Raw genomic sequence first — 15,274 nt, forward strand, 5'->3', positions numbered from 1 at the left:
TGAACACAGCTCAGAAGTGTCCCCAGTGCTGTGAGGCAGGAGCATGAGGGATAAGACAACTGGGCTCTGAGCAACCTGGTCTGGTTAAAGGTGTCCCTGCTCATTGCATGGGGATTGGAGCTAAGTGATCTTCAAAGGCTCCTTCCAACCCAAACTACCCTATGATTCTATGACCCCTGCCCAAAAAAAAAAAGGCGCCATTTGGTGACAGGAAATGTGTTCCCACTGCACCACAGAACAAACCCTCTGCAAAGGCCATGATCAGAGCAGGATCTTGCCCTTGCTTCAGTATATTTGTTACCCTGTCACAGAATCACAGGCTGGGTAAGGTTGGAAGGGGCCACAATAGGTCATCTGGTCCAATCTCCCTGACCAAGCAGGATCTTTCCAGAGCACATGCCACAGGACTGGGTCCAGGTGGGTCTGGAATATCTCCAGTGAGGGAAACACCATAGCCTCTCTGGGCAACCTGTTCCAGTGCATGGTCACCTGCACAGTAAAGAAGTTCTTCCTTATGTTCAGGTGGAACTTCCTGTGCATCAGTTTGTGCCCCATTGCCTCTTGTTCCATTGCTTGGTACCACTGAGCAGAGCCTGGATCCATCCTCCTGACACCCTCCCTTCAGTTATTCGTAGACACTGATGAGGTTCCCTCTCAGCCATCTCTTCTCCAGACTGAACAGGCCCAGCTCCCTCAGTCTTTCCTCATAAGAGAGATACTCCAGTCCCCATATCACTTTTGTCACCTTGCTTCTCCAGCGGGTGTCAGGGTAGTTAAAGTCCCCCGCCAGACCCAGGGCCCGTGACTGTGAGGCTGCTTCAAGCTGCCTGTAGAAGGCCTTGTCCACTTTCTCCTGCTTGGGTGGCCTGTAGCAGACACCCACATCAGTGTCACCCTTACTAGTCTGCCCTTTAATCCTAACCCATAAGCTCTTGACTTGCTTATTGTCCACCCAAAGACAGAGCTCGGTACATTCCAAGTGCTGTCTCACACAGAGGGTAAATCCCTCCCTCCCAGACCACTGTGCCTTCCTGGTCTGTCTCTCCTTCCCATAAACCCTGGCCTAACAGAAATTCTCTCACACCATTGCTAGAGCTGGAAAACGAGGGAAAATTTTATTCCAGCACCTTCAGGTTCAAATTGTTAGAAGAAAGGTCCTAAAAATATTATTCTGGCCCCCCATATCTGACATGGCAGGTGGGATGAGTCTGTCCACATAAAAAGTCTGGCCAGAGGATGAAGTGTGGATTGTATGGGGCTGCTCCCCAGCACTTGGCTGCTTCTTGATCACACAGGCACACCATTTTTTCACACCGGTCTGTCAGGTTATCTGCAAAAGAAAATGTGAGCCAAGGATGAGAGATTCTGTATCAAAGGCAAGAAACAGTTTTAGAAGGCATAATTCCCTAAAAAAGCAACTCTTAGGGATCAGAGGCTGTGGCAGCAGGACCAACATGTTGTGCTGTGAGTGGATCTGACCCTCCCCTGCCCTCTTTCTCTCAACAGATCTGACCTTAATTGTGACCAAGAGCATCAGAAAGTAGCAGCTAAATGTAAATTGGCAATGCTTATAAAAATCTGCCCAGCATGGAGCACTCCCTTCTAGAACTGTGTGAACTATGAGGGTTTAATGCAGCAGCCAAAGCTAAAAAAGGAAAATTATTTTATCTTAGCCTGAGGTAAAGATATTCCACCGTTCCTCAGTCAGTGAATTTCCTTTCTAACTCCTCCCTCTGCAAAACAGACTGATTTCAAAAGGCAAAAAAAAAAAAAACCAGCTTTGAAAGGAGGAGCCTCTCAGAGGGATATTCAGAAACCTGAGGGCATCAGGGTGCCCACCAGGCGTCCTTCACTCTTGCTGTATCAGTTGCTGTTACGTGTCTCTGATCACAGCAGAGGAGCCAAGAAGCTCTGCAGCAGGGCCAGGTACCTGATTTTTATGAGCCAGCAGCTAACAAAGTGATCAAAGTCATACATGGAACTATATAGAATGCAACTGTATGACTCCATGACCATGAAGAACATCAAAGCCACTAGCTTAGAAGGCTACATTGCAAATGACTGAGTTTGAGTTAGTGAACCTCTCATCCCACCTATAGGTGGCTTAAATGCAGTTGTTGGGTTAGTATTATTTAAAAGCACAGTGCCTTGTTTATTTGAGGCTGCTGCCATGGGTTATCTAACAGCCCCAAAACCCTGCACTAGGCAAAGTTTAATGTATAACTTGATGAGCCAGTGCACATGGGCTTTACTCCAAAACCAACTGCAACAAGTATAGGAACTTTTTCAGAATTCACTGGACTCTGATGGATAAACCCTGTATCTGAAAAATAAGAAAAGCCCATGTTTGCTAAGCTGGTCTGAATAATCACATATTTACTGGTAGAAGTGTTTCAAGGGTCCCATCAATGAGGACCTAAGGCCACTTTTTTCTTAGCTACCAGTCTTGCCTGATATTCTCCTTGCCCCTCTGTTCCTTGAGCTCTTCCCATGCTGTGCCAGCCACTGTTCATCTAATGTGAGTGCAAAAGTCTGGCTTTGCAACATTTCTGTTAGAGCAGAGTGATTTTTTTGACCAGACCCCACAACTTACAGCCTTTTCTATATTCCAGATATCTATTGAATGAAATTTGCCTACAGGCAGTCGCATATCTGGACTGAAGAATATGTCTCTGCCAGTTATTTCATTCCACAAACAAAACTACCTAATGGTAGCAAAGAGAGAAGAAATCCCACGTAAAATGAGTTTCTATTTCTTTTACTTGAAAATGCCTGCATTTATGATACAGTGTCAGGCAGCAGGCATCTAATTCCTGTTGCACTGAAATGACAGCGCAAACAGTTCTGCTTCTAACACTTCTGGACATCATTACTCTGGGCCCAGCAAGCATGCCTGGAAATTTAACTCTTCATCCCTTTTGTTTGAATGGGATCAGACATTATACCTTCACATCCCAGTAAGACCTGCTGTGCTGTAGCTTGGGGTTGGAGATTTGCCTTCAGAGCACATTTCTATTGTTCCTCCTCACCGGGGATGTCGGGGGAAGTGAAGCCTGCCAAGGGCTTGTGCAGAACAGTTGATGGATGCATCAGGTCTTGCCTGGACATCAGTTAAGGAATTAATGGAATTCATTTAACTCATGCTTGTTGGCCAAGTCAGAGCAACTGCAGCCCCCTGCACTCCTATGGCACACGCACCATGGACTCAGTGGTACATCACATATCTGCAGCTTGGATTGTTCCTTCACAGCAAAGAGAAACTGGGCTTTTTCCCATAAAATGACTAGCAAAAATATCAGTCAGCTATGGAAATATGGGTAGGCAGGAGGGAGGGCAGTTGTACATTAAAGTGACACATTCCTTTGCCAGCACTTTGTATTTAATAGGTTGTTCTGGAACTTGGAAAAGACCAGCTGCAGATGTGCTGTGTCCCATCCCCTATCTGCTGGCAGATCTTCAGCTGCTGGCGATGCTGAGGATTGCACCAGTAGAATATGGTCTTCTGATAAGGCAGAAATAGTCTTCTAATGTTCGAGCAAGTAGCTTTGAGGATTATGGGGATACGTTTTACTCTCACAATTTCTTTTCAAACTTTGTTTTACAATGCATTTTACCACCAGGAGCTTTTTGGAGACTTGGAAATACAAGTGACAAGTTCTAAAACTCAAGTCATCTGGTGTATGTCAAAACAAACTCTGCGAGACACTGACGGGCTGTGACTGCAATTCAAACCTTCTTGACTGGGTACCAGCTGTAGAGCTGAGCACAGCCCACACTCACTGTCTGCCTGTAGCACTCGAGAGCATTTGATTCTGCACTGTTCAAAATCCCTGCTGGAACCCCAGGACTTCAGGCTGGAGCCCCACATGGGGCAGAGGTCCAGGCTGGCATCCTATTTAACCTGTCTTGCAGCCATGCTAAGTAGGCTGCCTCTTTTCTAGCAGTGCTTAAGGATAGTAAAAAAGTGGACAGTCCTGCTGGAGGTAGGGCCAGAATTGCAATGGGAAGAGCACCCTTGAAGACCTGCAGCTGTGGGAAGAGGCCAGCGAGGAGCAGGCATGCTTAACGCCAGCAAGCAGAAAGTCTCCAGGGATGCATCTGAATCCCTGCCAAACTAAGATGGCTTGTGGGCTCCATGGCCTCCACTCCCACTCTTCAGCCTGGGGAGATCTCAGGTTATCTGGAATGGGTTGTGCTGGGGCTCCAGCTTTCCTCCCAGCTCCAGCTGGGGACTCCTGGCAAGGAATGGGCAGAGAGCTTGGAAGAGAACGGACATTGCCTAAAGCAGCTTTGAAACCAGCTTGACAAACACAGACCTGCCTCTGGGGGCCCCAGAGTTCTTTGGTCAGCCTGGTGCCAGCAGAGGAGGCAGGGAAACCACCCCCCCCGACAGGAGACAGCCTTTACTTACCGCACCGCACGGTGTTGTGCTCGCATGCCCACTGGTAGCGCTGCACCTTGGGGTTGCAGCCTTCCTTCTCTGCCGTGTCGTAGCAGCAGTCGTGCCTGTGGCAGCACCTGGGAGACATGAAAGGATAGAGTTTGGGTGTCTTCCTGCATTCCACTGTTGGCACAGACTCCAGGGCTGCTTTGTTCACACAGAGCTCATGACAGCAGAGTTCACCCCGGCCTGTCAGTAAATCATCTGTTGATGAACCAAGTATCCTGGCATCTTTGGGAAGGCTCACGTGTCTCAGGAGCTCGTTAATGTCATATTTTCTCCCATGACCACTGTACCTCTTCCTCTGAGCTTTTGCCCTCATGAAAGCATGTGTGGTCAAGACACGGTGATCTGGCTGAAAGGGAGCTGAAGTGTTCCTGTAAGTTGTGCTTTTGTGGCTCACTGGCTTAGGCTTAGACTCATCCCAAAATTTGGAATTGGGATGTTTCTTGCCTTCCTCAGTATCATCAAGAAGCTTCATCTCTTCAGTTCACCTGGACCGGCCACATGCTCCTTGGCCCATCCAGGTTCTGAGGGCTGGCTACAAATTAATCCATCTCAATGGCGAAATTTGTATCAGTTAACTTATGAACCTTAAAAATATCTACATCTAAGGCATTCACCTATCTTCCCTCTATGCACATCTGCACCATAGTTCACATTTTCATGCTGCAGAGATCTAACATAGAGTGACATAACATAAACTGTAGGACCACAGGATTTGGGGCACAGTTCTGCTCCCCTTACAGCAGTTCCTCCTGATGATACCCACAGCTGCAGCAAGGTGACAGATAGCTTACAGCAGCACAAACTGAGAAGACTTTTGGCTCCTATTTTACAAACATCTGAAAGAACCGCCAAGGAACAAAGACTAAGGAATCCTGTTGTTGTCCTTTGCCACCTTCAGATGGTCTCCTCCTGTCTGGAAATGCCCTTTGCTGCACCTGGGTCAGAGTGGAGCTAAGCTTTTAATAACCCGCTAACACTCGGTTACACCAACACAAACAGAGTCAACCAACACCATGGCAGAGCACTGGCCATCAGCTATGGCAAACAAACACGACTGTGTCACCTGGCTAGTAAACAACCTGCTCGAGACAGCCCTAATGGCTACAGACAGCTCCGGCTGGTCCGCAGGGATCAGCTGGCCAGACCCCTGCTGTTGAGCAAATGCCACTAAGGTAAGAATTTGTCACGTTGTGTGTGTCACATCAACAGCACCCTCATTGCTGTGCATATTTTCCTTTTGCTTTAACTTTGCGACAGAGGGGAAATCTTACTCTTCCCGATGAGTTTGCCGGGATTTAACAGTTGGACGCAATGATCTTAGAGATCTTTTCCAACCTTAATGATTCCATGACTTAGATGAGTCATATATGCATCCCTGCCTTTCATGGTGTTTTCAGGGAAATGCTGAGCACCCTCAGGTCCTACTTTACAACACAGGTGCTGCAGCAATCCAGGGGAACAAAAAGGAGAAGGAGGAACAAATCTATTGCCTCTATGTGGAAGAAATGCCATGATGTCTTGAAGTGATGGAACTGTGAGAGTGGAACAAAAGGGAAAAGGTAATTACTGACAACACCACATCAAAGTCAGTATGTGGAATAAACCTTATAAAAGGCTTACCCACTCAATGGCATTTTTTCCTTTTGCACATAAAAGAGAGGTGCTTAGCAGCACTCTAGCCCTGTCTAGACAGATTGACTGAATTACACACAAGAAAATTACTCCTTTTGTAAGGGTCTCGGTAACAAACCCAGAAGTGACAAGGGGGTGACTAATTTCAAACAGTGTTTGTCACTCACAGCCAGTAGTTTTGCCACTCTATTTCTTTTTTAGAATGGCAAATATGGAAAATAATGTGGTCACTTTGATAGGTGTGGGGTACTCAACTACACTACTCATTGCAGTAGTTCTTAGATACCAATTTCTCTAGCAAACAGAAAATGGAAATTTTTAGTGCCAAATCTAGTGTGGCATTGCTGATTCTTCCTAGTTAAGAACCTAAATAAATCTTTCAAGTTTTTCTACAGCAGCCAAACATTGCAGGTAAGGAATAATAATGAATGTACTTAGAAGATCAAGCTTCCCTTTTACAAACTACCTGATATTTTGAGGCATTTCCACTTGAAAAATCTCATTTTCTTCCTTTAGGATAAAATCCATACTCCAGGGAATTTAAACAACAGCAGAAACACTGCCTAATGAACACCTGGCCATATCTTACTCTCTCTTTTTCAGGAGCGCTGACTACTTGCATCTCCCAGGGTCACCTACATTTGGACATCACTCAGCCTCTATGGAAAACAGCTTTTAGTTCACTCTGCTGGCCCTTCAATAAAAGCCATACTCCAAATTAGTGAAGTCGTGTTTTACTTTAAAGGCTTTGTTACGAGATTTGTTAAATTGTTTAAATTGTTAAAAAATAATTAAACACCTCACACACACTGCTGTGATAAGCAGGTCAAGAGGTATTACTGCAGTTACTCATCATTTGTGAGCCCCATATTGACTGTTTCATAGATGAAATGTTTCACAGACAAATAAAGGGACATGATGAGAGGACTTTGGTAGTGAAACATCTCACTGCATTAATGAAGACAGCTCCATTAGTTTTAAGGGACAACTTCTCTCTCATGCCCACAGAGGCCTTTAACCTTGATGCCTTTTCTTCCTTTTCCCCTGCTTTTGCTGTCATGCTAACTCAGCAAAATTTGGTTTTGTAGCAATGTGCACTGTCTCCAGCAGCAAGGTATTCTGGAAAGCTCAGTTTCCTTCCCAGTGAGCTGCAGACTGCCTTCACCCCTCCTAAAAGCAGGGCTTGCTTACTAGTAGCATCTGGCCTGTTGGCTGTAGGTAAAGATAGACTTGTGTGCTCTGACTCTGATATTCCAAACCTGGTGAGATTGCAAATAACAGGCTCAGAGCAGACAAGAGTTCACCATGCTCAGCTTTACTCGGATGCTCATTGCACAGTACAGGAAAGAAGCCTTTCATTGCAACACCTCCAACACTCCTTGGGAATAACAAGCTCAACATCTGCCCCACTAACTAAGAAAAGGGGAAATAACATGTTCTCCTCTCTTATTCTACCTTGATTCAATGTGAACTAACAGGCAGTTAAGGCAACAGGTTTGATTACTCCTTGCATCAATATGGATTTCTTCAAGAAAATAAACAGTGATATTCCCATCACTTCCATTTTAAGGACCTGGGTGAAATAACCGTCCAAATACCTTGGATTACTCTCCTTTTGTCAGGCAGGGTTTGATCTCTATGAAAAAAACATTCAGTTATTTCAAGAAATTACATCCTGGTTTCTCCTTTGCCCTCTACCCCACATAGTACAAGGTCCTAAGAGCTTTGGTGTCATCCAGAAGGAGGTTAAGCCCTCATTCACATCCCAAGAGATGCATGGGTCATCACTCACAAATCCCCAGTATGTTCATATGTACTAAGTTCCCTGTCCACAAGGCAGCAAATGAGTCAGTGGACTCACAGTAGCACAAACAAAGAAGGGTAGGGAGATCCATGCTGCTTCTGGACACGTACTTGAGATTTTTCTTACCAATCTGTTTTATCTTTAGGCCAACCTCGTCCTCCCAGTCCACAGTAGCACCCATAGCCAATATATGCCAAGGGAGAGCGTCCTGTGCCACACGATATAGCTCCAGCCAGTTCCACGATTCCTCGAGTGTGCAGTGAATGGGATTTTCCCAGAGCACCTTTCCAAACTGCAAAGACAGAACACGGTTACACACAAGGATTAAACATGCCTGCTGCTGATTTTCCTACAGTCCTTAAAGGGAGATGGTTTTGATTTTGACTGGCTGGTTGGGTGCAGCCCTGACAATCTAACTAGTCGTGACATTCAGCTGGCAAAGGGTACTCCGCAGGGAGCTTTGTCTGAGGCCTGGGATAATCAAAAGGTGGATGCAAAAATACCCGAGCAGGCTCTTTCTTCCATGGGAGCTCAATTCAAGCAGAACTTACTAGTTCTGGTGCACTGGTGTGTGATTGCAGCTGTATTGCACCCAGGAGCAGTGTGCCTGGTCCTGCACATCACAGAGCCCAAGCTGTAAAGCTCTGCAAGGTCTGTGCCAGCACCATGCAGGGCCAGCTGGGCTTCCCTGCACCCCAGAGCTCCCAAACCTGGGAAAGTTTTCCAGCTATGCTATGGTCCCAACTGGGACATGAAGCAGCAGACTACAACCAGGCAACCAGACCTAACCTGGGCTCTGTGGAAAGAAGTGAGGTTTCTATGTTGCTCAAGATTTCTTTCGTTATCAAAGTTTCCCCCACTATTCAGGATCCCTTAACCATTGTCCAGGTGGCAGAAAGTACTGACAGTGCTCTTAATCTGCACAGAGAGACAGCTATGAGTCCCTGAGCCTGAAGAGTACATACTTTGTCAAGGACAAAGTGCCTCCCTCAGCCAAGATGGATGTATCCTCTTCCTCTTGAGACTCTGGAAGTGCTGGCAACACTTGCATCTGTTTCCGTTATTATGTTCCACCTAAGTCATAACAGGTGGGCTGCATTAATTTAAAGAAAAAAGAAGAAAGGAGCTCTGTGTCAGCTGGAGAGTATGGATGGCCACCCAAGCCACTCTGGAGATTTGTGAATTACAAGTCTTTCAAACAGTCTCATGATTGTGCATGTTAATTTGCAACTTTTTTAGAAACCACAGACTCAGTCCTGCAGTGTTACGAACACCAAGAGTAGCCTGTCCCTAATACTCAACCCACTGTGATGCTCAGTTGCAAACGTTGCTGCTTATCATGCTATAGTGACAAATAGGAGCATTTCATGCCTGGATTTACTGTGAAGGACCAAATGCACTTCGCACTGCTCTATTGGTAGGATGAAAATCCTCAGCCTGACAGCCTAACCCATCTGCTCATCCCACACATGCACAGCCACTCCAAAAACACACAGGGGGACCTTCGGGCATGCTTGGATGGAGAGGGAGGTGATGTCTGGGAGCTGGGAACGCGCCATTGAGGTCGCTTTGCCACCTGCCCCTGGCTATTGCAGCATGCTTGACCTCTTCAAAGTGTTGTGCAAACACGGGCTAATTAATCCCCTAAACCACCCAAGGACTCAATACTATTATTAAAACAGTTGCTTTCCTTTTAAAACCTAGCCTCTAATCCCCTTGCTTGGGCCTCTTCCCGCATCTCCTGGGCTAGCTCGCCCTCCGAGCCCAATCCAAGCGCCAGTGAAGACAAGGAGGGGCTCTCCCCACGAAGGACAAGGCAAGGCTTTGCTCCCTCTCCCAGCCTGACCCCCCAGCAGGAACGGGTGCCACCATTTTCACCCCAGGGATTGACACCTCAGGCTGTTCCAACACAGCCTCTGTCTGCTTCCTGGGGCATTCCTCGGGGATTCAATGCACATTCCTGAAAAAGCAAGCGGCTTCTCACCTGAACACTACTTAAGTGTTCAGCTTTCATGCTAAAAACACATTAGATGGGTTTTATTGAGAACTAAAGAGACCACTTATTTTCCTTGTCTAAACAGCAAGGCTCCAGAGTTAGAAGGGGGCTCAGCTCTCAGGGGAAATCACAAGTAGTGAGCTGCTTTGGATTTGGGGGTATAAATCATGCTTTTTCAACCTGTTGCAGTTTGCAGACCCTGAAAATGTTCCAATGGAGACAAAAACTTCTTTGTAGGCATTCCGGCCTTCTGACAAGCAGCTTGGTTTTTTTTTTCAGCTGTCTTTTGCTGGCCTCTTAAGCCAGGACTGCTGGGCTTGGTCTGTTGGCCATGGGCTGAAAATGGCTAAGGCTGGTATAAGGTAACTGTACCTCACCCAGAAGAAGAAAGGCCATTCTTCTTTTGGGGATATCTCTGAGGATCAGGGAACTGTAATTACAGTGCAGAACTGCTCATGAAAGTGAGTGGGAGAAAGCCCCAAAGGAAATGGAGTCCAAAAGACTCAATTAGTGGGCTTAGGGCTGCGTGTTCTGCAAGAGGCATCCAGGCAGCCTCTGATGTTCCTGTTCTTTGAAAGCTGTCTGGGTTTTGAGCCAGCAGCACATTGCTGCAGCTGAGAGGTCAGCCCCAGCAAGTACATTTTAATATTCAGGTGCACAGCTAATAACTTGACCAAAAACTGAAATTGCTTTCTCTACACTAGGCAGCCAAGCCAACACAGCCGGAAAGCCTTGAAAAAGTCTGAGTCTCCACAGCAGCCTGCTTCTAGCCAAATATCCCGTTAGCAGCACGTCCAATCATTAGTTAAACTACTAATGGAGCACCTTAGAGAAGAACATACCTGCAGAGAGGTGTGCAGAGGCGAATCTGACAACTTAGCACTACTTCCTGCTTAAACTGGCAGCCTTTGCTGTAAATGAAGGCAGGAGGTTGTTTTTTCTTTCAAAAGTCAACTGCAGCTATAACCTCAGATATGCCAGTTTAGTGTTTTGCTGCCTCTGTGTGTAGGGGCTTTATGTTAGCCATCATTTATGGCTTTTATAAACAGAATTTTAAAAAATTATTTTAAATTCAGATGAGTTGGAAACTGCTCACTCCATGGCCACTGGTATAAAAAGAAGGTATTTCTATGAAAACAGACACTAACAACTCTGTAGCAGAAAACTATTAAAAAATAAAAAGACCTGTGTTTATACAGTTTATGCAAGCCGTAGCTGGGGCTGGGAAGTGAGGCAGGCAGGCAGCTCACTTAGGCAGTCCCTCACTGTAAGGTTGAGGATTGTCTTGTGACACTTTTTTTCCTCGGCCAAATCACACGGAGGTCCTGCCGTGAATCACGCAAAGCCGATGGCAAGGGGAGAGGCTGTCCCTGCACAGGGGGAGGCATGGCAGGGCAGAGGGAGCGAGGGGTGGTACTCACCTGCCTGAAGCAGCATCAGTGTGAGCAGCAGGCGGGGGCCCATGTGCAGATCGCTCCCACTCTCGCGTACTTCGGGGTTCGCCTGCCGGCACTCCGGCAGCGCCTCGCCGTGCTGCCGAGTGAGCCGAGGTGTGGCTGTGCTAAACAATCCTCCCGGGCTGCTGCTCCGGGCTTTATATACACAAATGCCTGTTATGGCTCTGCGCCCGTCTGAAGTGAAACACCCTCTCCTGCGATGCCCCTGAGCCCCAGTGCGGGTCCGGGCCGTCCCCGCTCCTTGCTGCGTGAGGAGAGGGCGAGGGCTGGCTCTGTTTGCCCAGCATCGCCTTTGGGAGGGAGGGGCTGCTGGAAGGGCATTAGGCTGGTAGTCTCTGGGACAGCCCAAGACCCAGGCACTAAGCCGGGCTCCTTCTTTAAGCTGTTTGCTTACAGACCCTGGTTAACCTCTGAGAAGCTGCGGCAAAGCGAAGCCTTCAACCGGGCTTTCTGTGGCTTGGGCTCGCTGCTGTGGCATGCCCTTGGCAAGGATTTTCTCCTTTTATAGATCACTTCCCAGGGTATTTTTTAAAAATTATTTTATTTTAAGACCGATTATTTTCATGTTTAAAAAAGAAAAGACAAAACTATAAACATCCAACAGAAAGAATACTGTTAAGTGCAAGTACCTAATTATAAACTGACCAAAAGAGCTAATTCAGCACCACTCTGAGGGATAAATACCCTCTTGGTCTGTTGCTCCACCTGACCAACACCAGTGGATTTCTTGAAGACTCGTCAGTATGTGGGTGCCAGCCACGGCAGAAGACCAGCATTGGGTCCAGCCCCCTGGGGCTCTAGTTCACAGCAGGCAGCCAGATCCAGAGGTGACCTCCCCCTCACACAGCCTCTGCTTGTATGGGGTCACAGGCAATGTGGGCAAGAGGAATGGCCACCCTTATTTTGTCTTTGGGCCTGAAACAGCTTTAAAACTCCTGCCTTCCTTGGTACAGCAGCCACCCGACTTGGGGTCTGAGCATCTGCCCCTTACCTGGACAGGGCATGATGGGCAGGGTGCTCTGCTGGAGGGGAAGAGGAGGGGAAGAAGGCTGCTTGCCCCTTCCTGGGCACAGCCCAGGACTGTCATAGCAGCACACCTTGCCTGAGCTCCCCATGCTAAAGCTGTGCTTCCTTTCTTAAGGGCACGGGTTTAAATATTTGCTTGCTACATATTGGTAGTCAAATCAAAGGTCATCAGCAAGTCATTTATGGAGCTCCCTTCTGCTGAGACCTGCCCCAGTGCAGCTGCCATCACTCTTTGTCAAGCAAGTTTTCAAGATACAGTATATCCTGGGTGCCTGTGATAGAGGGCAAACGAGACACCAGGACTGAGTAAATCTCATTACAATTACCAGCCTGAAATTTCCTGCCCACCACCACCCCCATGATGGGCCATGTGCTGGCAGCAGGAGAGGGAGGAGGACAACTCGGACACCCTGCCCTGGCTTCTGCACTACTTCGGAGGGGCTTGGGAGAAGCTTACACTTCTGCCCTTGGAAACCCCCTTCAGTAATTATTAATTTACTCAAGTCATAATGCCAAATCATACAGAATCATAGAATGGTTTGGGTTGGGAGGGACCTTAAAAATCATCTCGTTCAAAACCCCTGCCATGGGCAGGGACACCTTCCACTCAAACAGGTTGCTTCAAGTGCCATCCAGTCTCACCTTGAATGCTTCCATGGACGGGGCATCCACATCATCTCTGGGCAAACCTGTCCCAGTGTCTCAGCACCCTCACAGTAAAGGATTTCTTCCTGATATCTAATCCAAAACATACCCTTTTTCATTTAAAAGCCATTCCCCTTTGTTCTGTCACTACAAGTGCTTGTAAAAAGTCCCTTTCTAGTTCTCTTGTAGCCCCCTTTAGGTACTGGAAGGCTGCTATAAGGTCTCACTGGAGCCTTTTTTTCCTCCATGATGAACAGCCCCAGCATCCTGTCTCCATTGGAGGGGCGCTCCTGCCCTCAGATCATCTTCAAGGCCCTCCCTTGGACTGGCTCCAGCAGGTTCATATCCCCATTCTTATGCCGGGGCCCCTGAGCTGGATGCAGTACCTCATATGGGGTCTCACCAGAGTGGAGCAGGGGGGAAGAATCACCTCCCTCAACCTGCTGGCCACGCTGCTTTGGATGCAGCCCAGGATGCAGTTGGCATTGGGGGCTGTGAGTGCACATTGCCAGATCACCTTGAGCTTCTTGTCCACCAATGGCCCCAGGTCCTTCTCCTCAGGGCTCCTCTCAATCCACTCTCCACCCAGCCTGTGTTTGTGCTCAGGGTTCTGTGTGTGTGAGCTGTTGCTGGCAAATGTTAGACCGTAAGAATGGAAGTTTGCAGAAAGAGGATGCCAGAGGACAGATGTGCTGTGATCAAAGGCTCTATGGACACCGGGCCTGTGAGAAGCGACACGAAGAAGGCAGGCTTTGAAACATCACGTGGGGTCTGGCTGAACTACGTACGCCCTGTTAGAGAAAACCCCACCCCTGAGGGATATTTGGCTGTCCCAGTTCTTAATCGGGGACCAAGAGGGAGTTGTGAGGAACCTCTGCAGTTGCTTTACAGGATTCCTGGGGTCCCCAAGTCGGGGGAAACTGTCACCAAAAGTATCTACTCTCATTTGGATTTATCCGAATCATTTGGATTTGAAAACAGACACTTAATCATGTTCTTTCAAAGCCTTGCTGATTTATAAACCTGATCAAAAAAAGACATTATAAAGTTTCAGATCAGAAATTAATTCTATTCTTCCCATTCTCACAGCACCCCAAATAACAGATTAGTTTTTTGCCCCCCCCCATTCAGCAAGAAATGCAAAATAAAGAAATAGAGACTCCTTTCATAGCCAAATGTATCTTCAGTTTTTGAAGAAGGTTTCTTCAGGTATTAGGACGGGATGCCCAAATTCAACCCCAAAACGCAAAGCAGAGTTAATATAACACATCCTCATGATTGTTTCACACCACTGACTGGTCAAGTTTGTTAATCTGTGCAAAGTACTGATTACTGTTGCCTACGTTAATCAGCATATTTATTAAATAGTATTAAGTGCTAATCACATTCTTACTATGTTACAACAAATGCACTGGGATCACAAGGGCATTTTTAGTGCTGTTAAGGGAAATAAAATTAATTTCCTGATCCCACCCGTTCCTGTGAATTTTGCATGTTACCTGTTTGAGCTCCACCCTCACTAGTGGCAAGAGGCAGCATATGAGAATTTTAGGTGTCATCTCATCAAACTCTGACTCAGACTAGTCTGTCCAAAACTGCAGGCACGAGAAACTTACTTTGAGCCTCAGGTGACTTGTGTGGGGCAGTCAATCCGTACTGTTGGGAGGCTGTTTCTTCAGATGAACTGGCTATGTTGAAAACAGTTCCCTTGGCGTGTACCACCAAACCAGCTGGCTCTCAGGAATGATAGTACTTCATACTCTTGGGTTTGTTGTTGAAAAACTATATTTGGGAAAAATCTTCGGTTGAAGGGGTGAAGATATTTGTAAGGACTCCGCAGTTTTTAACAAGGCTTACCCAATGAAGTTTAAGATGTCAGATCTTCTTGTAGAAGGTGGGCTGTCCTTCATCTCCTAGAGGCTGTCCTTCCTCAGATGAAATACCCAGCCACCACTGTGGATGTCGCCACCAGCCTCAAGAAGAGATCTCTGTTCAGCACCAGCAGAGTCAATGGTGCTTTTGCTGTCCCAGCCACTGGGTTTTCCTCTGAGGGACAGAGGAAGCTTTCTTGCAATACCACGAGTATTAGAGATTTCCTAAAGGATCTGCCCCTCCAGAGACCAGGACTAAAGAGACTGAAGGATACAGAATGACTGTTTGGGTAGTCAGAATAAAAAGAGAAAATCAGTTCTAAAGAGAAGCAAACCCCACATTACCTGTCTGGAGGTAGAAAAGTAAATCTAAGACTGCCACATGATTTCTGG

The 15,274-nt window shown here is 47.0% G+C and overlaps 1 protein-coding gene across 1 annotated transcript; it reads right to left on the reverse strand.

Annotated features, from left to right (window-relative positions):
• Positions 1-1,090: 1,090 nt before the first annotated feature.
• On the reverse strand, positions 1,091-11,872 carry LOC116439260 (phospholipase A2-like). Its single transcript, XM_032098544.1, has 4 exons — positions 11,304-11,872; positions 8,013-8,178; positions 4,412-4,518; positions 1,091-1,330 (listed from the first exon to the last, which is right to left on the reverse strand). The coding sequence occupies exons 1-4, from the start codon at positions 11,344-11,346 to the stop codon at positions 1,167-1,169; spliced, it is 480 nt and encodes a 159-aa protein (XP_031954435.1). The 5' UTR covers positions 11,347-11,872; the 3' UTR covers positions 1,091-1,166.
• Between the last annotated feature and the right edge of the window lie 3,402 nt (positions 11,873-15,274).

Source organism: Corvus moneduloides, chromosome 2 (genome assembly GCF_009650955.1).
Source record: "Corvus moneduloides isolate bCorMon1 chromosome 2, bCorMon1.pri, whole genome shotgun sequence".
Taxonomy (NCBI): domain Eukaryota; kingdom Metazoa; phylum Chordata; class Aves; order Passeriformes; family Corvidae; genus Corvus; species Corvus moneduloides.

What these genes read in the sequence shown, in the direction of transcription:
- LOC116439260 (XM_032098544.1), bottom strand. Translation starts at nt 11,346, where the DNA reads ATGGGCCCCCGCCTGCTGCTCACACTGATGCTGCTTCAGGCAG. An exon ending in ACTGATGCTGCTTCAGGCAG is followed by an intron (nt 8,179 to 11,303) that starts GTGAGTACCACC and finishes CTGTCTTTGCAG; the next exon opens with TTTGGAAAGGTGCTCTGGGA. An exon ending in CCTAAAGATAAAACAGATTG is followed by an intron (nt 4,519 to 8,012) that starts GTAAGAAAAATC and finishes CATGTCTCCCAG; the next exon opens with GTGCTGCCACAGGCACGACT.